The 26583-nt window shown below is 48.1% G+C and overlaps 2 protein-coding genes across 2 annotated transcripts in view; one reads left to right on the top strand and one right to left on the bottom strand.

Moving 5' to 3' along the window:
- Window positions 1-12841, top strand: part of PLCB3 (phospholipase C beta 3) — a 65978-nt gene extending 53137 nt beyond the window's left edge. The window contains exons 26-33 of the mRNA XM_072984045.2: window positions 1054-1089; window positions 1444-1627; window positions 2624-2771; window positions 3906-3982; window positions 4625-4714; window positions 6293-6350; window positions 7903-7989; window positions 12128-12841. Coding sequence (XP_072840146.2) covers window positions 1054-1089; window positions 1444-1627; window positions 2624-2771; window positions 3906-3982; window positions 4625-4714; window positions 6293-6350; window positions 7903-7989; window positions 12128-12292 — 845 coding nt within the window. The 3' untranslated portion in view covers window positions 12293-12841. The remainder of the gene's footprint in view (window positions 1-1053; window positions 1090-1443; window positions 1628-2623; window positions 2772-3905; window positions 3983-4624; window positions 4715-6292; window positions 6351-7902; window positions 7990-12127) is intronic.
- Window positions 12842-17758: 4917 nt separating this feature from the next.
- LOC110083339 (sodium/calcium exchanger 1) overlaps window positions 17759-26583 on the bottom strand; it is a 32199-nt gene continuing 23374 nt past the window's right edge. The window contains exons 4-7 of the mRNA XM_020801725.3: window positions 26271-26395; window positions 24500-24599; window positions 23699-23971; window positions 17759-18268 (exon numbers count right to left, since the gene is read on the bottom strand). Coding sequence (XP_020657384.3) covers window positions 17892-18268; window positions 23699-23971; window positions 24500-24599; window positions 26271-26395 — 875 coding nt within the window. The 3' untranslated portion in view covers window positions 17759-17891. The remainder of the gene's footprint in view (window positions 18269-23698; window positions 23972-24499; window positions 24600-26270; window positions 26396-26583) is intronic.

Below are 26583 nucleotides of genomic sequence, written 5' to 3'. Positions count from 1 at the left end.
CAAAAGCTGAATATGAGCCAACAAGGCAATGTGGCTGCAAAAAAGGTAAATCTTATTTTACGCTCCATTAACGGAAGTATAGTCTCCAGACCCCATGAGGTATTAGTTCCCCTCTATTCAGCACTGGTTAGGCCTCGTCTGGAGTACTGTGTCCCGTTCTGGAAGACAAGGATGCCGACAGACTGGAACAATTTCAGAGGAAGGCCACAAGGACAATCAGGAGGCTGGAAACCAAGCCCTAGAAGGAAAGACTGAAAGATCCGGGCATGTTTAGCCTTGAGAAAAGAAGACTGAGAGGAGATAGGAGAGCAGTTTTTAAATCCTTGAAAGGCTGTCCTACAGAGGAGGGACAAGATCTGGACTTGATCATCCCAGACTTCGGGACACGCAACCATGAGTTCAAGTTAAAGGAAGCCAGATTTAGGCTGAATATCAGGAAAAACCTCTTAACTGTTGTTGTTGTTGTTGTTGTCGTTGTCGTTGTCGTTGTCGTCGTTGTCGTTGTCGTTGTCGTTGTTGTTGTTTATTTGATTTATACCCCGCCTATCTGGACTACCAGTCCACTCTAGGTGGTTAGAGCCCCACTTAGATTTCTTAATTTTGGGTTAGAAAAGTGTGTGTGTGTGTGTGTGTCTTATACACGGAAAAATATGGGTAATTTGAGCGGAATGCGTTTCTTCCTTTATTCTTCCCTTTTGGGGCCATAGCGCCCCCTACAGCCCAGTGGCAGGCCTCCTTTGCTTCCCTTTCTCTCCCCCTGCCCCCCTCCCATTTGTCAAAGCTCATTCCCACCAAGATGCCCCAGGAAAGACCAATGTCAAGAGCTGGCCTGAGGACGCCTCCAGCCGGCCCCGGAGATACAGAATAGGGAAGAAAGGCGATTCCAGCATTTTGGGGGGGACGCCGCCACTTCCCCCCCCCCATTGTTTTGCTTAGTCACCTGATTTCAGAACAAAAGGTGCTTAAATGTTCCGGTTCCCATTTTGTTCTGATTATTCTCTGCTTTTTTCCCCGCTCTCTCCTTTCCCTGCTCCTCCTCTTCGAACCCTGTAGGGCAGAGAGATGATCTAATCGCCAGCATCTTGGCAGGTAAGACAGACGGGCGTTGGTGTCGCTAACTGCTAGGCTCTGCGGGGAGATGCCTTAAGAGGGGGGCTAAACATGGTTGAAAATTTTAAAAAGCTGCCCTCGCTCCGGGCTTGTGTTGGGTTCAAAGCCAGTGCCCTTCTGCTGGCAGTAATTTTTGTCTTTCCAGGTTGGTTTTAAATCCTGGGAATACTTTTTGTGTTGGTTTTAACTAAGGCTCTAGTCCTCATGACTGGAAAGGGAAAATTGGTGGGTGAAATCTGACTGCACAGATACTTCTTCTCTGTTTTTATCCTCTTTGGTGGACAAGATTTGGGTTCCCCTGTGTAAATTTTCGCGTGTGTCTTGCCTTTCCAGAGGTGTCCCCTCAGTCGGTGGAGGAGCTGCGGCAGCAGAAAGCTTTTGTGAAGCTGCTGGAGAAACAGTATCGCGAACTGAAGGAGCTAAGGAGGAAACACATGAAGAAAATAGGCACCTTGAACAAGAGGCAGAATGCCCAGTTCACGTTGGTGAACAGGATCCGACTCCGTAGCCGGGATGGGTGAGCTTTGTTTGTTCGCCGTGCTGGCTGGGGGGGGGGGATGATGGTGATTGTGATCCATCACATCCATACAGTTCTGGACCGGGGAAGACTTCAGTAGAAATTAACTGCAAAGAAACATTTTATGTTCTAAAAGCATTAAGGCAAAACACAGTAGGACCCCCATGCTACGAGATCAGTATCTGCGTTTTTTACTTATCTGCTGTCTGAAAATATTAAAAATACATTTTTAAAAAACTCGAAATATTTTCACAATGTATGTACTATAACTGGCCATTAGAGGGAGCCAGAGAATGTGCTATGTATTCTTGATGTTGGAGAATGGTCTCTGACCCCCTCTAGTGGCCAGTTCTGGTAAGATATAGCAAAATGCCTTTTTCCCCCCTCTATTATTCCTTTGAACATGCCATGTCTATTGTTTGCTATTATCCCGTGATTTTCAACATCTGCAGGGTGGCTTGAAACCAATCCCCCACTGCTGTGGGAGTCCTACTGTATATCCCCTCTCTCTTTCATATTTTTCTACCCATACATCCCCAGGATTTGAACCTGTGGAGAAAGGGAGGGCCATAGCTGAGTTTTCAGAAAAATCATCGAAACCTTCTCTGTTTTCTTGACTGAGTCAAGCACACTGATGTGAATGTTTTTGTCGCAAACTTTTGAACTTATCCCTAAATTGACTTGTGCTGCACAAGTGGAAGCACATAAACTCACAGAGGAGAATAGCTGCAAATTCCCCAGATAGTCCACCCCTTTCTGACACATTTGTAAGAGAAGGAATAAAAAATGTTTAGTTACTTACGGATGTGAGCAAATCAACAGCAAATGAATAGCTGGCTTTAAACAGGCTAACGAGACAGAAAGATCTGTTTTAGAGGTAGAATTTTCCTGGAGGTGAGATTAGCCCAAGACCCAGATCTCCCCACCTTCCTCAATGGTCCTTAGTGCCTCCTTTCCGGGGTGACTCTGTCTCTCTTGGTGTGTCCCCCTCCATAGGTCTTCAGAAACCGTGCGACCAGGGCAGGAACAAGATGGATTGCACCAGAAGGTGGATCTGCAAGAATGGCAAATGCAGGGGCTGCTGCAGCTGCGGGAGACTCAGCACCAGCTGGAGAGGGACAAAAAGCGGGAGCACCTGCATCAGGTGTCATGAAGGGGAGGGGCTTAAGAAGAATAGGTCTTACGGCCCTCAGGATCAGTATCTGCTGAGTCACTTATCCATGGTCTGATCAGTATCTGCTGAGTCACTTATCCATGATCTGATCAGTATCTGCGGAGTCACTTATCCATGGTCTGATCAGTATCTGCTGAGTCACTTATCCATGATCTGATCAGTATTTGCTGAGTCACTTATCCATGATCTGATCAGTATCTGCTGATTCGCTTATCCATGGTCTGATCAGTAGCTGCTGAGTCACTTATCCATGATCTGATCAGTATCTGCTGATTCGCTTATCCATGGTCTGATCAGTAGCTGCTGAGTCACTTATCCATGATCTGATCAGTATTTGCTGAGTCACTTATCCATGATCTGATCAGTATTTGCTGAGTCACTTATCCATGATCTGATCAGTATCTGCTGAGTCACTTATCCATAATCTGATCAGTATCTGCTGATTCGCTTATCCATGGTCTGATCAGTAGCTGCTGAGTCACTAATCCATGGTCTGATCAGTAGCTGCTGAGTCACTAATCCATTGTCTCATCAGTATCTGCTGAGTCACTTATCCATGGTCTGATCAGTATCCGCTGATTCGCTTATCCATAATCTGATCAGTATCTGCTGATTCGCTTATCCATGGTCTGATCAGTAGCTGCTGAGTCACTAATCCATGGTCTGATCAGTAGCTGCTGAGTCACTAATCCATTGTCTCATCAGTATCTGCTGAGTCACTTATCCATGGTCTGATCAGTATCCGCTGATTCGCTTATCCACAACCTGAAAATATTAAAAGCACAATCCTAGGAATATGTATTTCTAAAGATGAAGTTATCAGAACTGGCCAGTAGAGCGAGTCAGATACTATATTATGTAGGGTGTTCAATATTAAAATTGCCTTCGCTATAATACGTAGGCATTTTTCACCATCTATGGGGGGAGGTCTTGGAACCGATCCTTGCGGATACAGGGGGGGGGGTGTCCTACTGTATTTCACTCCATGAGCCGTCTTGGCAGGTTAAAAAAAAAGTGGAACTATGGAACCCAGTGAGTTTCTTTCTCTCGTGCCCCTCCTTTTGAGTAATATTGCCCCTTCTGATTTGCTTGATCCCCTGCCAGGCTCAGCAGCGCTTGAGAGAGATTGCCCGGGAATGCCAGGCTGTCCAGCTGAAGAAGCTGAAGGAAATAAACGAGAAGTGAGTACAAGCATGAAGTGGGACAGCGGACGAAGCGACATGTCCGTCCTTTACACATTCGGTGACTCCTCCCGTGGCAGTCCGAGACCCCAAACTCAGGGAAGGGGTACCCAGAAGAAGCACGCCAGGTCTCCTCCCCTCCCGTCCTTTCAAAGGATGCTGGAAACGGCTTTGTCCCTAGAAGCGCGGAAGGACGTTGTCCCTTAAGTGAATTCTTTTTTGTGGCCCTTGGTTCTGCCATCATTTGGGGGTCTTTCATTTATTGTACGTGCTCATTTAGGGGTGTTTAGTGCCGGTCTGTTGGGCGGTTGTTTTATTGTAAACCGCTTAGAGTAGAGTCAGTGGTATATAAGTACACAAAAGAGAGAAAGATGGGAAAGAGAGGAAGGTTTCGCGTCGGAGTGGTGAGGAGGGAGCCAAACAGAACTGGATGCGTCCTGACCCACCTCACTCCAGTAGCCGCTGTAAGGGCAGTCAGCATGGAAGAAAAAGATCATCATCATCTTAAAACGGCAGAGCTGGGAGGGACGCTACGGATCAAGGAGCCTGCTGGCCCTTCGAACCCCTGTCCTTTTCTGCATGCAAAGCATATGCCTTGGCCTGAGGTTGTCCCTCTCCTCCCTCTTTTCCCGGCCACTTTAGAGAGAAGAAAGAACTCCAGAAAATCCTGGATCGGAAGCGGCACAACAGCATCTCGGAAGCCAAATCACGGGAGAGGAACAAGAAGGACGTGTGAGTCCCAAGTGGGGGGCCGGAGGGGGGGCGAAGGCATCAATTTATTTTTCTTTGGGGACATTTTTGACACACGTTTCTCCCCAATACCAAAAAATAAACAAAGTTTTTTTTAAAAAAATTATAAATAAAAACATTAAAATATTAGCGCAGGGAAGGGTGAGGGCAGGAGAAGAGTGTGGGGCGAAAGGGGGTTTAAATGCTTCTTTGTGGGATTTCAGAAAGGGGCTGTGAAGCGCACCCCGTTTGACACGATGCCGAACGCCGTGTGCTTTACGTCTCCTTCGGAATGCGAGCCGCCTAGGGGCCACGTGGCCTGCCGGTCGCTACAGCGTCGCCTCGGGCACCGTTCTCGTTCTCGTTAGTCACCAGTCCGTTATACAGATGGGCACAAACCGAACTATGCACTGAAAAGATCTCCCTGTGAACCCGAGGCTGGTTTGTGGTTCGGTTTGTGCAAACTGGGGTGCTGAAACAAAACGGTGTGCCAAACTTTTTTTTTTCTGCTTGGGGCTTTGTGGCGCTTTGGCAAAAACAGGTGCTCTCCACCCGCTTCCCACTGTCCCCCCCCCCCCCAATTGCCTCCTTAACTGGTCCGGCCATCGCCTCCACCTTCCCGGAGCCTGTCCTACGGTCTCTGCGCATGCGCAGCTATCAGCGAATAGGCCGGCGCATGCGCGGAGACCTCCGGCCCGGCTCCCAGAGAAGGAAGAGGTTGGAGGCTGGCATAAGAGAGGGCAGGACCAGGTAGAGAGGTGATGGGGGTCAGTCAGAAGGAGGGCAGGTTGGGGGGCAGAGAGGCGAACTGGAAAACAGACTGCAAATCACTTGATTTTCCCGGCGTTCGGGGGTGGTTTGTGGGCAGCCACCAACCACTTCCATTTGCTGTTTTTCTTGCCCGTGGCCCCCTTTAATGCAGCATAGTCATGGTTCTGTTACGTCCTCTTAAGCCGTTGCTCGGGGGCCCCTTCCAGAGGGTTGCTGGACCACAACTCTCAGCGTTCCTCACTCCTGGCTTGGCTGTCAAGGGCCGACGGGAGTGACCCCACACACGCGACCTCCGGGGCTGCTGAGGGTGGCCCCCTCAGGTTGTGAAGTGGGGCGGGAGACCCTCGGGCCGTAGAGCTGAATCCGGCCCTCGTAGCGGTCCTGATGTGACCCCACTGGACCTCCTTCCTTAGAATGAAACCCTGATTCGGTTGTTTCCTCGTTTTTATATGTGTTTTCCTTTCTTCTGCAAGGCAGAAACGGCTCTTGTTAAAGCTTAACGCCCAGAAGTCACTTTATTCCGAATCATGGGGGTATTTTCTGCCTCTGCTTGGACTACAATTCCTATCAGCGACAGACAATGTAACCAATAGGAAAGGATGCAGGGAAGGACAGGCCAATCCTATCAGGAGGGGACTGCTGTGGCCCCACCCCTTTCTACCAGACAGCTCCTCCCCAGCGGCTGACAGGAGAGGATCAATCTCTGGTCACCGTCCTACACCCGAGGAGCCCTGCATGGGGCAGAGGGGAAGATTTCTTGGGAGCAGCGGACAGTCTGCTCACCTGACGCTCTTTTTTGCCCCCCGCCAGGGAGCTGACAGAGATAAACAGGCGGCATATCTCCGAATCGGTCAACTCCATTCGCAGGGTGAGTGTCTGTGCTGTTTCTCCATCCTCCTTCCTACGAGGGCTCCCAGTGGTCTGTTCCTTTTTCCCCTTTTCTTTTAGGCGAAATGACTTTCTACCTTACGACTGCTTTATCCGTGGGATCGGTATCCGCTGATTTCACTTATCTACAGTTTGAAAATATTAAAAGAGAACCCGCAAAATATACTGTATTTTTCTGTGTATAAGACTATACTTTTGTCTAAAATCATTAGTCTAAAAATTGAGGGTCATCTTATACATGGGAGTAAGCTGAGGAGAGAACAAAAACAAGTGGAGGGGAAAGCAGGGATCAAAGCGATCCTGCAGCACTTTGATCCCTTTCCCCTTACACTTGCTAAGCCCCACTTTGATTTCTTAATTTTGGATTAGAAAATGGGGGGGCGTCTTATACATGGGGTGCCTTATACACAGAAAAATACCGCATATTTCGAATTACAAAGAGACCAGAACTGACCACTAGAGGGAGCTAGAGACCATGCTATGTATTGCATTTGTTATTATAATAGCATTTTCTATAATCTGCACTTTTCAGCATCCGCGGGACGGCTTAGAACCAATCCCCCATGGATATGGGGCTCATACTATATATGCACAAGAGGATATGTAGCACAGGACATGGGGGGACCCAAATACATACAGAGATCTGTGGGATGAAAGGAGAACCACACCCCAGGGCCAAAAATGAATCAGTATAGTATGGAGGCATACAGTAGGACCCTTTCATCCATGTGATCAGTATCTGCTGATTCACTTATCCACTGTATGAAAATATTAAATAAAAAACCTCTAAAATACATATACAGTGGTGCCTCGCTTAGTGATGCTAATCTGTGCAGAAAAAAATCGCTGCTAAACGATAACATCGCTAAGCGAAAATAAAAAGCCCGTAGAAACGCATTAAAACGCGATTAATGCGTTCCTATGGGCTAAAAACTCACCTTTAAGCGAAGATCCTCCATAGCGCTGCCATTTTCGGTGCCTCTAGAGCAAGATATCCGTGCCTGAAAACAGCGGGTGGCCATTTTGTTTACCCAGCGGCCATTTTGAAACCGCCAATCAGCTGGCTGAAAATGGAGGCTTTGCAATGACAGCTTCCCTGCGATCATCACAAAGCGAATTTCCCCCATAGGGACCATCGCAAAGCGATCGCTTTTGCGATGGCAAAAAGTCCATCGCAAAGCGATTTCGTCGCTATACGGAGCGATCGCTATGCGAGGCACCACTGTATATATGTATTTTGGGGGTGTATTTATTAGAACTGGTCAGAAGAGGGAGCCAGAGACCATGCTATGTGTACAGTGTTCAATATATCCGCGTGAGGACTTGGCACTGATCCCTCTCCCCCCCCCCCCCCCCATGATACCCCAGTCATGTTGTGTATATTTTCCTAAAATAAATGCACCGGCAGGCAACTCTCTTAGGTAGCCAAATAATGCTATTCACCCACTCAGTAACTGGGAGGCTCTTCCATTATCATCCCCTTCCACTGGGAATTTGCTCACTCAGTGTATTTTCTTCCCTCGATCTCAAAGCTTGAAGAAGCTCAGAAACGGCGCCAGGAGAAGCTGCTGGCGGGACACCAGGCCATATTGCAGCTCATTGAGGACGAAGAGCCGCGGGTGAGTGGCGCAAAGCCTTCTGGGAATATTGAGATGATGATGATGATGATGATGATGATGATGATGATGATGATGATGATGATGATGATGATGATGATGATGATGATGATGATGGGTGCTGGGAAGCACACCTGAGCCTGAGAACAGACAAAATATAGTGCCCCTAGATATCACTAGTGTGGAATTCCTAGAAGTCATCGACACTGACTATGTAGGCTGGGGCTGATGGGTGTTGTAGTCCAACGGCATCTGAAGGGGTGCATTCCGGAATAGATGACCCTGCTAAGCACATTCAAGGCATTAGCTCAGAGTGCAAGGCAGGTAGGAAAGGCCTGAACTTACAGGAAGCCAGATTTTGGCTGAATATCAGGAGAAATTTCCTAACTGTAAGAGCAGTACAACAATGGAATCCATTACTTCCGGGAGGTGACGAGTGCTCCAACACTGGACGCGTTCAAGAGGAAGTAGAAAGCCGTCTGTCCGATCTGCTTTGATTTGGATTCCTTGCCTTGAGCAGGGGATTGGACCCGATGGCCTTATAGACCCCTTTCCTACTCAGTTATTCTGTGATTCAGCCTCCACCTTCTAGGAAGATGATGGAGAATCTTCAGCCTTCCAGAGATATGGGATGGCAAACCCCACCATCGCCTTTGGCCCTGCTGCGGAGGGCTGATGGGAGTTGTAAGCCCCAAAATCTGGGGGCGAAAGCAGAGTTTCCTCACCCTCCTTCCCTAGGGAGAGCGAGCTTGACCATCGGGGTGTCCTGGCGTTGGTCCGATGAAAAGAGGGCAAGGCTGGGTTTCCCAGTGCCCGAGACAGCCAATCCATAAATTGAGTTTAAAGAGAAATAAACATACAAGGCGTGCCCTGTCAGGAACCGGTGGCTTTGCTTCTCTGCCAAGGCCGTAAAACATCTGAAATCCAGTTATCCGCTTAGAGCGTCTTCGTGCCACCGCTGGCAGCTGCTGACAAGTTTGCTGCTTTCTCCGGAGGTGAGAAATGTCGACAGGAGGATTTTTAGAGCAGAGATATTTGAAGAAGTGTTATTACTGATGATGCATGTTCATGGCACACGCTGTAGGCTGGCTCGTGGATGCTTGCTTTTGTATGCCAGGCTAGAGCTTCTTAACTCTGGATCTCTGGGTGTTTTGATTTTTTTTTTTTTTAGTGTTAAATAATATAAAGGGCCAAGAGAGAAAAAGGTAACTACAGTGGTGCCTCGCATAGCGAGGTTAATCTATTCCGGATTAACCTTCGCTATGGCAAAACATTGCTGAACGGGACAGAAAAGCCCATAGGAACGCATCGTTTAATGCGTTCCAAATGGGCTGAAAACTCACAGTTCAACGATGCTTCCCGGGTCCGGTAGCCATTTTCGCGCCCTCATTAAGCGAGGACAGGGCGCGAAAACACTGCGGGCGGCCATTTCGGGTCTTCCAGTGGCCGTTTTGGAGCCGCCGAACAGCTGATCGTCGGGCTTCATGAAAGTGAAACGCTTACCAATCTTCGCAAAGCGAGTTTTGCCCATAGGGGCCATTGGTATGCGATAGCATTTGCGATCGCTGAGACCCCATCGCTATGCGATTTCGTCGTTATACGGTGCACTCGTTAAGCGAGGCACCACTGTACTGTAGCTGTATAGTTAGACTCACAAATGCTGGATAGTTCGGTGGGTTTGGGTCTCTGACTGTGGAGCCAGAGGTTGGGAGTTTGATTCCCCCCACTGGGACTCCTTCACAGGGCTGGACTTGATGATCTATAGGGTCCCTTCCAACTCTGAAATTCTAGGATTATTATTCCGTTCTTCAAAAAAAAAAGGCTGATTTATGAATGCGGGCTATTGTGCTTCTGTACCCACAATTCAAAAAAGCCAGGAAATGGCTCAGTATTGCTGCACACTCTTGCGCCCACATTGCCAGCAGGAAAAAAAGGATACTGAGCTGCACATAGCGAAAGGCAGCCTGGTGTGTTGGCAACACCGTTGAGATGGTCTGCAGGATCCCCTCTTCTGCTCGCTGTCGTTCACAAAGTGGCACCACGCGAGGGACAATCCCAGAAGCAGAGTGAGATGTTCACCACGTCTCACCCACACACAAAGCCACGGCCGGGGCTGTTTTTCAACAAGTGTGAATGCTAGGGAGCAGAAGAGGGCATCCTGTAGACCATCGTCACTGCTGCCATGGGTGTTGTTAACATTCAGGCTGTGCTTTGCTATGCAACGCTTCTGTGCTGGATTCGGTGCCGATCTGAGGTCCAGTTTCATGGGTCTAATTTTTTGTTTGGAGCACCCCTCTTTTTTGAGTTGGCTTACAGAATTCTGAAACCTGCTGTCAGCATAATATATTGGCGCCCTCCTGGGCACCAATAATTATTTTTGTTGCTCACCTATCAACCAGCTCTGTATATTCACAATTCTTTTCTGTTTCCTTTCTATTGCTCTTCGGTCATACCGATATTCTGGTTCTGTCCAAATTCTGTCTTGTAAGACTTCCCCTCCCCCTGTCTGTGGTAGAACGTAATGTTTTGGGACCCCTTTCCCCAAAAATTCATATTTCTATACCTTTCTCCCAGCACCCAGGGTGCATTTCGGCTTGCTTTGAAATATACAAATTTTAAGCAATGTGCGTTTACAAAATTTATCATTTAAACCAATTTAAATGATCGTGGATAAGTTTTGAAAGAAAGGAAGAAGATTCTCCTGCTCATGTTTTTGTTTTCTGATGACAGGGCGTTGAAAGATTGGTGTGAAATTTAACGGACTCGTCCGGGTGTCTTTCCCTCAGAATGGCTGCCTGCGCCACCTGTTTCTCTCAGGCTGTGCTCCTCTGGGTTGCCATTCTGAGGGAGGCCAGGAAGCCATCAAACAGAAAGAGGGCCTTCGTAGTCATGGTCCCCATCCTCTTTGGAAAAGGCTCCCAGTGACACTAACCTGGCCTCTGCCCTTACAGCCTTCAAGAGGATGATGAAGCCTTTGAGAGAATCCTCTCTTAACATTGTGTGTGTGTTAAGAGAGCATATGTTTTCTGTGACATCATGTCGGCACTGATTTAGAGCAGCCCTAATAAGGCTTTTGAGGAAAGTTAGATATTTAAGGAGTGGTTTTACCAATCCCACTCCCCCAGACAGTTTCCATGGCTGAGCAGGGATTCGAACCCAGGTCTTCTGGGTCCTAATCTGTCACTCTATCCTAGTATGGGTTTCCCATAATGTATGTATATGAACTATTTTTACTTGCCTGTTTGCCATTGTTTGGTTTTCTATTGACTTATGTGATGGTTGTTGTATTTGATTATACAGTGGTGCCTCGCTTAGTGATGTTAATCCATGCAGCAAAAATCGCTGCTAAGCGATTTCATCGCTAAGCGATATTAAAAAGCCCATAGAAATGCATTAAAACCTGATTAATGCATTCCTATGGGTTAAAAACTAACCTTAAAACAAAGATCCTCCATAGGGGCAGCCATTTTCGGTGCCTCTAAAGCAAGGCAAAACGGTGGGCGGCCATTTTGTTTACCCGGCGGCCATTTTGAAACCGCTGATCAGCTGGCCGAAAATGGGGGTTTTGTTATGATCGCAGGGAAGCGATCATCGCAAAGTGAAATTTCCCCATAGGGACCATCGCAAAGCGATTGCTCTTGAAATGGCAAAAAGTCCATTGCAAAGCGATTTCATCGCTATACAGAGCGATCGCTATGCAAGGCACCACTGTATGTGATTTTTGTCTCTTACTATATTTAAGATTTGTTTTATTTTATGTTTGTTTCTCTCTGGATATAAACTACCCAGAATACTGTTTGTCACTTGTCAGTGTGGTATACAAGTTGAATGAATGAATGAATGAATGAATGAATGAATGAATGAATGAATGAATGAATGAATGAATGAATGCGTACCATCTTGCAGCCCACACATTGAATAAATTTGTTAAAAAATCTTGGTTTAACACCAATTCCACACAAAGATACCATTTCTTTCTCTGCATGTCAGGGTCTGTGAACCCAAGATTTTCTGAACCCGTTCTATTGTGTAGGTATTGTAGAACGTTTGCGCCGGCTCAGATTTGCAATGTGTTAATACATCCCTCTCGTTGTCCTCTCCTTCCTTGATCGATTTTCCTCTTGGCCTCTTCCACCGGCAGCTCATGGACCAGCTCGAACGAGAGGATGAGGTGGAAGCCCTGGCTTTACGGCAAGAGATCGGCCGTTACCTGCTGGAAGAAATGGATGGAGGCGTCAGCAACGGGCACCCGCCTGACTCCGGTGTCAGCTCTCCGGCTGCCGAAGAGGAGCTAACGGTCCTGTGAGATTCAGGCAGGCGACTGCGGTGGTGGTGATGGTGGTGGCAGCAGGCCTCGGGTGCGAGAGAGAGCAAAAAAACGACAGGGAGCATCTTCTAAGTATCTCCCCCGCGCCCCACCAGTTCAGAGCCCGTTAAAAAGCCGATTTGATGGGGAAAGAGAAATTCACACACTAAAAGCACTTCTGTCTGTTTCTCTCTCTCTTTTTCCTTTTTTTAAAAAAAAGAACAAATGTTTTATTTTTTTAAACTATTTTTTTTTAATTAACTAACCGTTCATGTTGTCTTCTCCATTTCTCAGTGTGGGTTTGAGGCCGAGGACAGACTTGGGGCGAGAGGGGGGGTGGCGGCGGTCAGACGTTAAGACAATCTCTCACTCACACACCACAAGGGGTGTGTATATACACACACACCCCATACACACACACTCCTTCCATGGGGGAGAGGGGAGAAGGGAGTCCAACCGAGTCTGGAAGAGCGCCTTCGGACTGTCTCCTAGACGGAGTGGGGAGATTTTTTTGGGAATTGTAGTCCAAAAAAGGAAAATGTAATTTTTTGGCAGGCCTTCTCTGATCTTTTCATGCACTATCCGATGGGGTGAAAACACGAGCCCTCTTTGTCTCCATTCTTCTTCCACGGAGAAGGGCGCAGAGAGCCAAAAAAAAGAGGGCTATTTCTAATAGATTACCTTCCTTTAAAAAGAGTTGTGGATGCTTGAACTATCTGGTATGTTCGATCTGCCTAAAAACATAGTGTCCGTCCCTCATCCAACCACTTACTATCTTAGATTGTCCGTCTGGCCTTTCCCTTCCCACCTCCCATTTCTGCATGCTTAGGGACCTTGTGCCCCCCCAATTGTGGGGTCGTGAGCAAGCTGGGGAAACTGGTTGAAGACAGGACTCTTGTTTACTGTGAGACGGTGGGTCTCTCGCTGCTTCTGGGCCTGGGGCGCCAAGAGGAAAGGGAGCCGCCCTTCGTGTAATCGCGGCAAAGTCACTGCTTGGCCGTTCTCCTTCTCTGGATGTAAAATTTCCCCCCCACACACACTTCCCCTGTCTTGTTAATTTTTTTTTAACATAAATAATAAACTCATAATTCAGTGGCGTCTGCTTGTTCCTTGGCAGCCTTCCACAGGAGAAAATTTGCAACGGAGGAGATAATAACCCACAATATTTCTTCTTTATTAAGCCCGCTTTAGGGCTCCATCACATTCTTTGTGTCTACAGTAGGACCGTTATATGTATTCCGCACTCGGTCATCCTGAAAAGCATCCAATAGATCCAGGAAGCCGCCTCTTACGGAGTCCAGCCTCTGGCCTCTCCAGCCCAGTAGGGTCTACTCTGGCGTGCAGCAAGAAATTCTCTTTTTTCCCCTTTCCCCTGCTGTGTGACTCTGGAGATGCTGGGTCTTAACCGTTGGCTCTTAGGCAAGGCAAAGCCCATGTGCCACAGCTGATGGGAGGGGCACGCCCGACATCTGGAAAGCTGCCTTATGCCATTGGTCTGTGTAAAATCTTCTCTCTTTTTTCGACTTTGCAGCATCTAGAATTGCCCATTGAGGAATAGCTAGGCCTAGCTTCATCTGGACTTCCTGTTCCTGCCCAGGTGCTAGCTGGGAGCTTTCGGAGCAGGAAACAAAAATGGAGCTAAGGCCTAGCTTGGGCTTCAAAGCCTTCCCGCTGAGGCGAGCCACATTTAGGTGTTGTTGGGTTTTTTTGTTGTTGTTATTTTTGGAAGGTGTCTGTAAACTCCCAGAATTATGGTTTCTGTAGTCCATACAATCAAAAAAAATTCCACCTTTGGCCTCTTTGGTCGCCACTCTGCTGGCTGTGGGATTCTGGGAGATGTAGTCCCAAAGAGGGGGTGGTGGAAAGGAAGAGAGGAGCATTTCGCATCGCTGGCAAGCCGCAAGGATTCCCAGCATTCTCCATCGGAAGCACCAGGGAGTCCAGAGTACGGGGCCTACGCCGACGGCTGCAACCTAATGATGGCCGGACACACCAGTGCAAGGAACAAAACGCTTTGACACTCTTTTGTGGCTTGTAATGGAGTCAAGTTGGCCCTTGAGGGGGGGAAAGAGGCATTCCCTACTTCTGCTTTAAAGATAGAGGTTGCCAGCTTTTTTTTGGCATGGCTCCTGTACTTTTCACTGCAGCCTGGAACAAGGCAGGAAACGAAGCTTTTTCCCGGCGTGGAGGCCGAGGGACAAGGCTAAACTGCTTCTGAAAAAGCAAAGGCGGAGAACCGGGAAGAGTTAGGAGTGTGTTGTGTTCTCGTTTTGGAGAGCCTGGGGGGGGGTCTCGAGGGGGCCCTCGTACGGCCGCGGCCAGAAATTGTGTCCTGACCCCCTTTTGGATGTTCTCGTCTTGAGAAGGAGGACCAGTTTCGTAACAGAAGCTCTCTTTGCCTCCTGCCCTTGAAGCCGCGTTAGCAGAAAACTACCCGTCTTGGCCAGCTAGGAAAAATAAAAAACTCTTTTTTATACATATATAAGGGAACCACTAGGCCGTACTGTCTTGATTCAGCTCGATGTTCCACAATCTCTCTCTCTCTGTTCTTAGCCCATTACATCTGTATTCCAGCCAGAAGCAGAACACCTTTGCTTTTAACGCCCCCCCCGTCTTTCTCAATATTGGGTTGTGACTCCCATCATCCACAGACAGCATGGCTCCAGTGGTGATGGGTGTTGTAGTCCACACACATCGGGGGGGACGACGGCCCAAAGTTTCTTTTTGGTCTCAGAAATAGCCATCACCATCAGGTTCACCATTCTCGGGGGGCAGAAGAGACGTAGGGCGTTAAGGTCGAGCCACAGGCACAAATAACAAACTCACCAAATACAAGCTTAGAAGGTACAAAAATAATAAAAAGGCGTTCAAGGTCCCTTATGCCAGGGTTGTTCAGCTGTTGAAACATTCCATCTTAGCTTCTTCACTTCTCTCTTCCTTTGTACATGCTGGATTGTTTTTATTTTGAATAGTTTCGCTCCTTACGTAATAATAATAATGATCCTAGATCTGCAGAACTGGAAGGGACCCTCTGGATCATCCAGTCCAGCTCCTATCCAAGAGGCCCAGTGGGGGAATCGAACTCCCAACCTCTGGCTCCACAGCCAGGGACCTAAACCACTGAGTTTTTGTTTGAGAGCACCTCACCAGATATTTTGATTTTGAGCGAGAGCTTCCTGGTTTTAAATCCCTGTACCAGTAAGCCAAGTAACAGAGACGGAGGCAATAACCTAGAATGACTGGGTAGCTCCAGCTAAAGTAGACCTATTGGCTGGGATTATGTTGCACAGTGATGTCGATGGCACCCCTTTTGGCGGCAAAATGCCTCAAATTAAGAATTTCCCCTATCTGTTGCATATTGAGTGGTAGGGCGATTTCTTATAGTCATTTGACTCCAAAAGTTACACCTTTTGCTTTACAGCACAGGATTTCAGCCACTGAATCTGTGCCGTTTATGTACTGTATTTTTCTGCGTATAAGATTATACTTTTCTCTAAAATCTTTAGACTAAAAATTGAGGGTCGTCTTATACACGGAAGTAAGCCGAGGAGAGAACAAAAACAAGTGGAGGGGAAAGCAGGGATCAAAGCGATCCTGCAGCACTTTGATCCCTTTCCCGCTACGCTTGCTAAGCCCCACTTAGATTTCTTAATTTTGGATTAGAAAAGTGGGGGGGCGTCTTATACATGGAAAAATACGGGTAACTCTCGAGTCCGAATTAATTCAATGGGTTTCCTCTAACTTATATTAGCAGTTGGATTTGGACTACACCACATGTATTTCCTCATAATAATGATGATCACGTGCTCTCAAATCAAGTTCTGATTTAGGATGAACCTAAGTTGAGCATACACAGGTGCTTTACCCTTCCCTTCCTCTAGGGGCGCCCTGGGACTGTGCAGCTGGCCCAAGGCCACCCAGGCTGGCTCTTTTAATAAGAGGCACAGCTGGGAATTTAGCCAGAGACGTAAACCACCGAGCTACCCAGCCAGCTCATTTGTCCTGACACCCCCCCACCCCACACAATATATTGAGATTCTGGCGTCTTTCAACTAAATATGACAGCCCGTCCCCAATAAATAAAGAGTACAACTGTCTCCAGCAAGTTTTAAATAACTTTTAGAAAAAGAAACACAAACGAACATACACGCACGGCACAAAACAAACCCCACGTATTGCAGGCAAAGGGAGAAGGAGGAAGGGCTACACGTTTGGGCTCCCAGGCGGCAGGCAGGGGCGGAAGACAACAGGCAACCGTAAACACAGAAAAGTGACTCGAAAGACGCACCGGACTGGACCGATCGAGAGGACAGGAGCCGCCATGCGAACTTGGAGGGGGGGGAATGGGATGTACTAATATCCTCCCCCCTGGAGGGGTTTGGAAGGTAAGGAAGCGCTGTGCACAGTGACTATGGCACATGGAAAGGGAGTCCACATTAAGGGACAGGGAAGAGGGCAGACCAGTCAGTCAGTGTCAGAGGTTTCCAAAGGCTACTTCCCTTTAAAAAAAAATAACGTTAAGTTGTGGTGGTTCTTGTGAGCAAAACCATACCAATGAAATTTGACATCTGGGTTCCTGTACTGGAAAAAAAAGGAGCCGTACAGAGAGACAGGGAAAGTGTTGAATTTGGGGAGACGAGGGGGGGGCGGTCGAGCGGAGAGGTGATGCAAAGACTAGCAGCTATTCTCTATTTTATTATTATTTTTTGCTGTTTGAGATTTTGTGCTGTTCTGGGGGGGGTCGGGTTAAGGGAGAGAATTGAGTGTGCTTGGAACGGAATAAACGGGGTGGGGGGGAGACCAGGAGTCTTTGCCCTCCCCACCCCAACAGGATTTGGCTGGCTAGCTCTCCTGGCCATTGTTCATCACTTTTGCCTTGGTGCTGACAAGCCTAGACATGCCGCTAGTCCACAATGAACACGGTTCAGGTGTCCCGGCTTCAGGAGGGCAGGATCTGAGGTACCAGGCCTGGTGGGTGGTTGTATAAGATGATGAATTAGACCCACCCTCCCCTCAAACCCTTGTATGGGTGGCGAGAATGGGAGGGCCTGTTTATTTTCCTCCTCTACGTGGAGGCTTCACCCAGATCAGCCCATTAGCCTGGCTTTAAAGGTTCTATTGCACCTCCCCTAACACGCCTAGAGTTGTGGGATGATGGGGGGGTTTCTCCCCACACCAGTTCTCTCCCCGGCTAGCGTGGGTCACCGTAGGAGTTGTGTTTCTCTAAATGGAGGCGGGAAACCCTCCCGCTGGATCGAGATCCACGGTGCTGCTCCCAATAGAGGGGACGGTCCCTCTCGCCGGTCCCTCGTGGAACGGACACGTAACCGTGGGCCTGAGTCGGGCCCTCGGGCCACGGAGGACGACTCCGTGTCGAGCGCCGCCTTCGCCGGGGCTCGGCGGTCGGTCGCTGCCGGGCACAGTTTTCTCCGAAGGAGAGCAGAAGGTGGACGTGCCCCTGTGGAGGTCAGGGAAGAGGCCGGGATTCCCAACATGGGACAAAGTATATCTCCTTTCAGGTGACCCGGAGGTCAGTCTCCCAAAGTGGCATGAAGTCAAGGCTCCGAGCACCACCACCGACTCCATCGCGATCTGTCCCTTAGAAGCCTTTAATATGGCAGTACGCCTCCAGAGCCGCCAGGAGAATGTAGATCAGCCAGAGGCTGACGAAGAGGAGGGTGGCCAGGGCTTTTGGGGTTCGGGGACCCCCCAGTTCTCCGCCGATGGGGGGCCGGCGTCGGTACAAGAGCACGGCGACGCTGAGGAAGGCAAAGATGGTAAACAGGGTGACGGAGAAGGCCAAGGTGCCCGGCTCGACCCGGAATGGCTCCCCCCGGCTGGCCCAGTAGCCGGCTGCGATGGTCCAGGCCACCCCGATCCCCAGGAAGACGTTGACGGCGTTGCTGCCGGTCACGTTGCCGATGGAGGCGTCGGCGTGCTGGTCTTGGATGGCGGCCACTTTGCTGGCAAAGGTATCTGCGTGGAAAAGAGAGAGGGAGAGAGAAAAAATGTCGCTGGAGGAGAAGCCAACGTGGCCTTCTAAGTTGTACCACCACCACACGAAAAATGACTTCCGGAGCGCACATGGTATTACCCTGTGTTGCATTATAACCATTTTGCAACGGGTCAAGGATCTTCGTCGTGGCAAACGGAAATGAATGACATGCGGGCCGTTATTCGCAGCTCAAGTTTGGAAGGAACAAGTTACAACTCACAAACTCCCCTGTAACTAGTTATGGGGAGGGTAATGACGAGTTAACGAAGTGCCAATTCAAAAGTCACACTAGGAAAATGTGAAATGATTGGAAGTAACAAGTGACGCGCAAAGGAATGCGTTTCTTAGCAAAGAAAGCAAAACCAAGCGGTCAGTTTCCAAATATTGCAACCATGTATTGGGGGAGAGGTATATAACTTCCCACTTTCTGTTCGCCCCAGTTTCCAAATTCTGGAAGAAGAGGAAGCATGCAGTTTCAACATTGCTACCCACCAAATATTTAGGCAAAGGATTTAAACAAAATTATTTACAATAACCACTGATTTTGGATCCTTCAAGACAAACGGTTCCTATCCCACAAATAATTTGCTACGGTTCTATCTCACTTTCCTTTGAAAGAGTATTTTTTAAAGTGGCCTCTATGGGGCTTTCTTCTGCCTCCCTTAAGTAGTCTCAGAATGAGGCCCAGCTGGAAGAGAGAGAGAAAGAGAGAGAGAGAGAGAGAGTCACCTCTACTTTCATGGCTCTGCGCTGAAAAGCAGCTGAGGTCTAGCAGCTGAGGTCTAGCAGAGCGCTCTTATTCCCCTGGAAATCCAAACAGCACAAGGCTGTTTCTTGGACAAGCTCACCGAGGAGTTACTTCAGCACCTCGAGACTGTCTCAGCTCAGAACTAAGGTAGGTGTGCGACCAGGCGTTTGTGTCCAAGCCCAAAGGGGGGAAAAAGCACGGGGTGGTGGATTCACAAGAAATGGGCAGACAAGGTTTAGCATTCGGTTGTTTGAAAATCGCAAGGTTACACAAGCTGCTGCTTCAGGCTTTCCCAGCTGTGCAACCAGACAAACTGTTTCAAGGAAAGAGCAGCTTTCTTACACATCATGTCTTAGGCGTTTTCTTTTGCTAGCTTAAAAAAAACACTGTCTTTTAAAAAATGGAGAGAGCGAGAGCTTGTATCTTTTTGTGGCACATTCGTACCTTCCAGTCCTCTCCAGAATCCTTTGTCCTCAACAAAACCGGCCTGTAATAATTTATTTGGGCATATAAGTACTTTTCTGGGGGCGGTAGCAGTTTCTCCCGCTGGCTGGCTCAATATGAGATTTACTCTTATCACCCTTTCTCCACCAGCCAGCTTTTTCTCATTTCTAATCCTGTTCTCCAGACAGTTTGTTAAAGGCAGACGCCTCTATTTCACACACACACACACACACACAACACCCTGCCTGCTTGCTTGCTGCCACCCCCTCCGACTTCCTCTGCTGCATCTTCAAGAAGTTAAATTTTCTGTTTGTTTATCCATATCATTAATGCATACACCCCGGTGACACACCTATGCACCTTGATGCACCCTTTAAAAAGCAGATTTTGGATTTGCTAGAGCCCCCAAATTGATGCGCATGCACATATGTACATGTCGGGGGGAATATATCCCTAGTTAGAACATACGTAGAGATGGAATAGGTCAGTAGAATGGAGCACAGGGTGGGGGGTTCGAATCTCCCTCATGCCTCCCGGAAGGGGGCATGGCTCAAAATTGCCAGAGTATGGGTGGGGGGTTTATATGCCCTGCCACCCATGATATGTGGGGCAAACTGCCTGGCGCTCCCAGAGTGGGAAGCATATCCGAGTGCTTGTTACCTAGAAAACCCTGGGAGGACAGCCATGTCCAAACTGATGTGGCGAAGCATAATTATTATTTTTAGAACCTGTGGGGTGAAGCATCCAGAGTCTAATTTTGTTCTGCACTAAGGGTGTACAAAAATGAAGCCCTGGGGGAACCACAGCCTCCAGGAGTGGGGAGCCACCTTTAAACCACTTTTTAAAAGGTCCTGTGATGTACCATCAAGCTGGCTGGATAGCTCAGTGGCCTAGGTATTTGCCTGCAGAGCCAGAGGTTGGGAGTTCGATTCCCCCCACTGGGACTTCTGGAAAAAGAGCCAGCCTGGGTGGCCTTGGGCAAGCTGCACAGTCCCAGGGCACCCCCTAGTGGAAGGAGAGGGTAAAACACTTCTATTCTCTACCTGGAAAGCCCTAGAAAGGGTCATCATCGGTCAGAATTGACAGCACATGAATATTGTTATGCTCCCAATTTCACTCCCAATTTATAGGACTTTCAAGGTACATGAGATGTTTGAGGAATGGTTTAACATTGCCACCTCTGAGTTTCCATAGCTGAGAGGGGAATTGAACCCATGCCTTTTGAGTCCTATTCTAACCTTGAGACCACGTTGGGTAGCCTGCCACAGAGTCAGAAACCTCTGTTTCATCCCTGATTTTTCATCTCTGCCTCCCCCACCACCTCCGTTTATTTCTGATTAAATTATCCCCCGTGGCCTTGTAGCACATCATAAACCGAAACACAAAAGAGAATCTAAAATGTGTTATTGTGTTTTGAAGTCTTATCCAGTATTTTATAGGATCTTTTATAGTCTTAAGCGACCCTTTAAAAAAAAAAAGCCCCTAGCAACATCGGTAGAATATGCACAGGTAATCAGAAAGATGTTCTGCTGACTTCAATGCAGTTTACTGCTAGGTGAGTGATTTCAGGCTTACAATCTGTGTCCGTTCAATTGCAGGACCGAGCAAACGCATGGAGAATTTGAGCCATCACGGGCTAAAATCCAGCTGTGTAACTAGCATCATGTAAGGCTGATGATATCATCAACCATAGCAATTTTTCAAGTTCTTCCTCCAATCGTCCTGAGGTTTCTGTGGCATCTCTTTCATCGGTGGGGTACCATTGAGAGGTGCGGGATAGTACAGGTGAGGCCTGTAATTACCCAAAATTGCCACAACAGGATGATTTTACCGATTTAAGAATCAGAAACGGAAATACAAAAGAGAACGTATTATTATATTTTTAAAGGCTTGTTCAATATTTCGTAGAATCATAGAATAGTGACGTTGGAAGGGGCCTACGAGGCCATCAAGTCCAACCCCCTGCTCAATGCAGGAATACCATCAAAGCGTATCTGCCAGGTGATTATCTAAGTTTTTCTTGAATGCCTCGCCAACTCCGCAGGTCACTCGTTCCCCTGTCGTCCTGCTCTAACAGTTCGGACGTTTTTTCCTGATATTCAGCCAAAATCTGGCTTCCTTTAACTTTAAATTTTATAGGATAGTCTTAAGGATTTACACAAATCTGCCAGCCGTTTCCTGGTGAGTCAAAGGATCCCAAAGGAACCTCAGGACCTTCATCGGGGCGGGGGTGAGAGAATTGTTTAATCCCCCCCCAAAAAAGCTCTGTCATCAGCCTTACATGCCATAAAGTTGTGCACCAGGATTTCAAGCCACTACAGGTGAGCTTTAAAAATAGAACTGCCACATCAAGGAGCAGTCTATCTCTTATTTATCAGACGCTAGGGACAATCATTCATTGATTACCGTATTTTTCGCTCCATAAGACGCACCTTTCCATAAGACGCACCAATTTTTAGGAGAAGAAAACAGGAAAATATAATGTTTTCTTCGTTCCATAAGACGCACAGACTTTCCATCCCCCTGTTTTGTGGGGGAAAAGTGTGTCTTATGGTGCGAAAAATGCGGTACTTTTAAGCTACCCCAAAGCAGCCTGCTGAGAGATTTTGGAAGATGAGCATTTTGGTATGATCCACAGGAGCAAAACAATCAAAGAAAAGGTTTATTAATTAGGGTGCCGTAGAGCCAGGGCTTAAAAGCATCAAAGTGCCGCGACACTTTGATTAGCAAGGAGAATTACTTCATTTGCTGCCCCCCTTGGATTTATTTCTTCAGAGCTTAACTACAATCCTCATGCAGTAGTTAATAAAGACAGGGGGAGAGATTTTTTCTGGGAACAATGTTTCATATAAGCTATCCTTTTTATTATTGCAGAGCAAGAAAAATTAACTTTAGGACCCATTAGCAGTTAAGACCCATTAGCTTTACAAAAGATCTGTTTCTGATTACTTGTGACCTGTTGACCTTCAAGTAAAATAGCTGTCCCCAGCCCTTTCCCTCTTCACAATCCTATGGGGTTTGGTAGATCCTATGACAGTGGTGCCTCGCTAGACACTGACTTTTTGTGATTGCTATAGTGATTCGTAAAACAGTGATTCCTATGGGGGAATTTCGCTGGACAATGTTTGGTCCCTGCTTCGCAAACCGATTTTCGCTAGACGACGATTTTGACAGCTCCCTCCGCGCTCGCAAAACGGGTGTTTTCGGGACCTAAGCTTCGCACGGCAGCAATTTAAACAGCTGATCGGCGGTTCGCAAAGTGGCTTTCCTAAGGCCGATCTTCGCTAGACAACGATGATTCTTCCCCATTGGAACACATTAAACAGATTTCACTGCATTCCAATGGGGAAATGCTTTTTGCTAGACGATTATTTCGCTAAACAGTGATTTCAGTGGAACGGATTATCATCGTCTAACGAGGCACCACTTAATTGGTTATTATGCCCTATATCGCTGCTGCTCCGTGTTTATTTGCAAACATATATAGGATGCATGCTTCTGTGTACAAAGGTATATAATGCCAACACTCAGCCCTATAGTCTAAATCCAATTGCTAGTCTCAGCTAGGAGTTGCTCCCCACATAAATCCCGTGGATTCAGCAAGTCTGTTCTATTTGGGATGAACAACTGGAGTTAAGCCATATGTCTCAAGCAAAACAACTCTCCCACAAGAGCATGGCTATGAAGCACCTCAAGATTTACTGGTTAAACTGGGGTGAGGGAATAATGGTGCTTGAGATGTTTTGGCATAACAATTCCCATCAGCCCCAGTCTGTGTGGCCCATGGGTAGGAACGGTGGCTGTCGTCCAGAACATCTGGAGAGAGAGAAAGATCCTCCACCTGGGCTATCTGTCAGGGACACTCCATCTAGTTTTTCCACATCATGTGGGGTTGGAGTAGATGACCTCTGGGGATCCCATTTCTATAATCTTAGCATTCTGTGATTCCAGGGTGAAATTATGTTCAAGGCCATCCCCGTCTTTGTTTTCTCTGCATCTCTTGGCGTCTCATCCTAGTCCCGCTCGCGTATCTCGAACTGCAACTTGAGAAATTAAGCAGACAATTTCTCATGGCGTGAAAACTCAACTTGATCCGGAAACGGGGGCTGACCCTTCAGTTTCCCCTGCCAAGAGACCGCTTGCAGCTGGATTGGCAGTTGAGCCCGCCACCCCATAATACTCAGCCCAGCTTCCCCACCCTGACCCTTCCCTCACTGACCGGGCACCGAGGTGCCAAGGGCCACGAAAACCACCGCCGTCACTGAGTCCTTGAGGCCGATGGTGCAGCCGAAGTGGGCGGCCAGGTCCCCCGTCAGGGCGGTGAGGACGCCGATGAGGGAGATGGAGACGAAGAAGCACGCCCAGCCGCACCAGTACTCGGTGGGCGGCACGAAGGCGAAGAGAACTTTCCAGAACACCGTCAGGAAGTGCATGATGTAGTCGAAGCAGGAAGGGAGGCGCTCCTCGCCGGAATCGTCGTCCTCGTCATCACCTGCAGGGTCGGAGGTGCGGATTTATTTATATTTTTAATGTATATATTTTTAAATTCCTAAGTTAAAAATTAGATGAAATCCCCTTTTAAAAGAAGGGCAATGCAACACGGGATCCCTAAGAAGGACCTAATTCAACCTTTCTGTGAAGAAATGCTTCCCATTGAACAGTGCCTACACAGAAGGGCTGTTGTGTTGACACAAAATGATCACCCTGCCACGCGCTGAATACTCCTTTCCTGACTTTCTGGGACTGAAACCACAGCATCAACCCCACCACCCACCCACCCGGTCCAGCCTCTTGTAGAACGGCCCAGGAGCAGGCAAAAAGTTGGCAAAGTTTTCCCCCATAACTATGAAAGAATGTGAGAGGGCTTTTTTCTGATTGAACATTTATAAAAGCCAAATATCGGAGGATCGTGATGTGGCCTTCAATGGGTCCAGCCAGGATTTCTGAATCCTCCCCACCCCGTGTTTAGAAGTTGACGAGATCCCACTCCATTCCCAACGTCTGCCCTTTTCTTCCTTACCGGCGCTGACGGTGACGGCGCTAACGAATTGTTCCCTCCAACTGCTGCTCCCCACAACGAGGGCCAAGTTCGTCTTCTTGATCAGTTTGTCTACGGTGCTCTGGAAGAAGGGTAGGGAAGCAGGAGGAGAGGGGTGAGGGTGGAAGTGATGGGGGCCCCAATGGAGGGCGGGAAATGCCTGTCACCCCCAATCTTGCTACCCCCTTTCACCATCTCCTGTTTCACCCACCTCCTCCCTGTGGCCTAGATTCGAGGACGTCAGTGTCACGAATCCACTCAGGGTTTAAGCTTGAACTTTACAGCAGCTCTCCAACATGCTGAATCCTATCTTCAGCCCTGGCTTTTGATCCGTGAAATAAACCCGTTAGGCTTTTCAAATGCCAACATATCTTCGCCGTCTCTCCCCTCCTCCTTTCTTTTCTCTCCCCTTTCCATTTTTGCCAGCGCTCCAAATCGATGCGCAGACCCGCCTTTTGAGTTCGGACTAAACCTCGGGGCGGACTCCCTGACACCTCTCCCTACCGGTGGCTTCAGAGTCGCCCGCGTCTGCTTTGATGGCGTAAGGAAATCTTGTCCCGATGCCCTCCCCTCCCGGCCACTTTGCCTCGCCAATGTCACGACGGCAAGGGGCCCCAGACGGTAAGGTGCCACGTGAAAGAGAGAGAGATGGAGAGGGGCCGTCGGCCACGGAGCCTGGCGGCGTGTTTTCAGAATAATAAGAGTGAAATAGGATCGGAGGTGCATCCAGCTCAAATATTATAACCGACATGAGAGCATTTGTCCCCCTCTAAATAAGGAGCCATCTTTTAAGCGATAGTTTGGTACAGGGTGAATCGTGTGTGGCTGAAAAAGACAATAACCAACTTGGTGGCGGAGCAGGGAGCCAAATTTTGTGAGAAAGGGCTGGAATATATATGCCTCAAAGAACATAAAATCCATTAAGGGAAAACAGGGCAGCTATTGTGAAATACACGAGAAGTTGTCAATGAACAGGAGAGAGAGGTCTCCATTTCTATCATCTAACAGGCCAGGACAAGAGGAACCGAGGCACGTAGATTTCCAGGGAATGCACACGAGCTAAAATGGAAGGGAGAAAATCCATATCCAGAGAAGTGCCCACAGACTGGGCCTTTTTTTTTTTTTTAACTTGAGAATCAGTGTCAGGTTATATGTGACTCCCTTGAAGCTCCTGAACTACTTCGGACAGCCCAGAATGTCAATGTTAAAGCCAATGGCATTGATGCTGTTCGCAAAAATTAATTCGTTGCCATTCAATCACATTTTTTGGTCAGCGTTCCAGCCGCCACGGTAAAATTGATGCACGATTTAAGGCATCAGCAAACCTATTTGCGACATATTTCTTCGCAGTGTTAAAAAAAGCAATAAAACGATGAAAAAATTATTCAGATTTTTCTACGATTACCCGGTTGATATCAACCGTAATTCCTTCCTCGTACCGTTGCTTAGAAGAGCCAAGCAAGGAATTAATTTTCAACATATCGCACCCAAGCTCTGTTCTGGCCGACCTCGGAAGGTTGTTGTGAGGAGAAAGGAGGGAAGCCCTAAGCCCTGCCTTGAGGCACAGTGTAATAACTAATAAAGGAACAATATCAACCCTAAGAAGGAGAGAAATTAAGGGAGGGTCCTGGCAGGGGGCTCAACAGCAAGAGCCTGGGTGTGAGAACGGACCCTGGATGTTTTTTTTAAGGGAAATTGTGAATTCAAGAGCCGTCAGGGGATTTCTAGGGAGAGAAAGAAAGGGTCCAATTACCTTGAACTCATAAGATTCCTCAATAACGACTTCAAGTTTGGGGTGCTCTCCCAGGCTGGGGCACCCCATCTTGGCAATCGCCTCGTCTTCACCCCCCTCAAGCAGCCGGTTTTCGTTGGAATCGCCTAGGGGGCAAAAGAGACCCAGAATTGGCACCCGCTGCCTCTCCCCACACACCCCTGCCTGTCCTCTTTGAATCCTGGTAGCGAAGAAGACTCTGCCGTCTATGGACTACAACTCCCAGCATTCTGCCCCCACAAGGTGGGGGAAGATGGGAGTTGTTGTCCCACAGGGCCGCTTTCCTGGCCTCTGA

This window comes from Pogona vitticeps, chromosome 15 (assembly GCF_051106095.1).
Source record: "Pogona vitticeps strain Pit_001003342236 chromosome 15, PviZW2.1, whole genome shotgun sequence".
NCBI lineage: Eukaryota > Metazoa > Chordata > Lepidosauria > Squamata > Agamidae > Pogona > Pogona vitticeps.
Note: the sequence above shows the minus strand (reverse complement) of the source record. Positions and strands in the feature narration are given on the sequence as shown.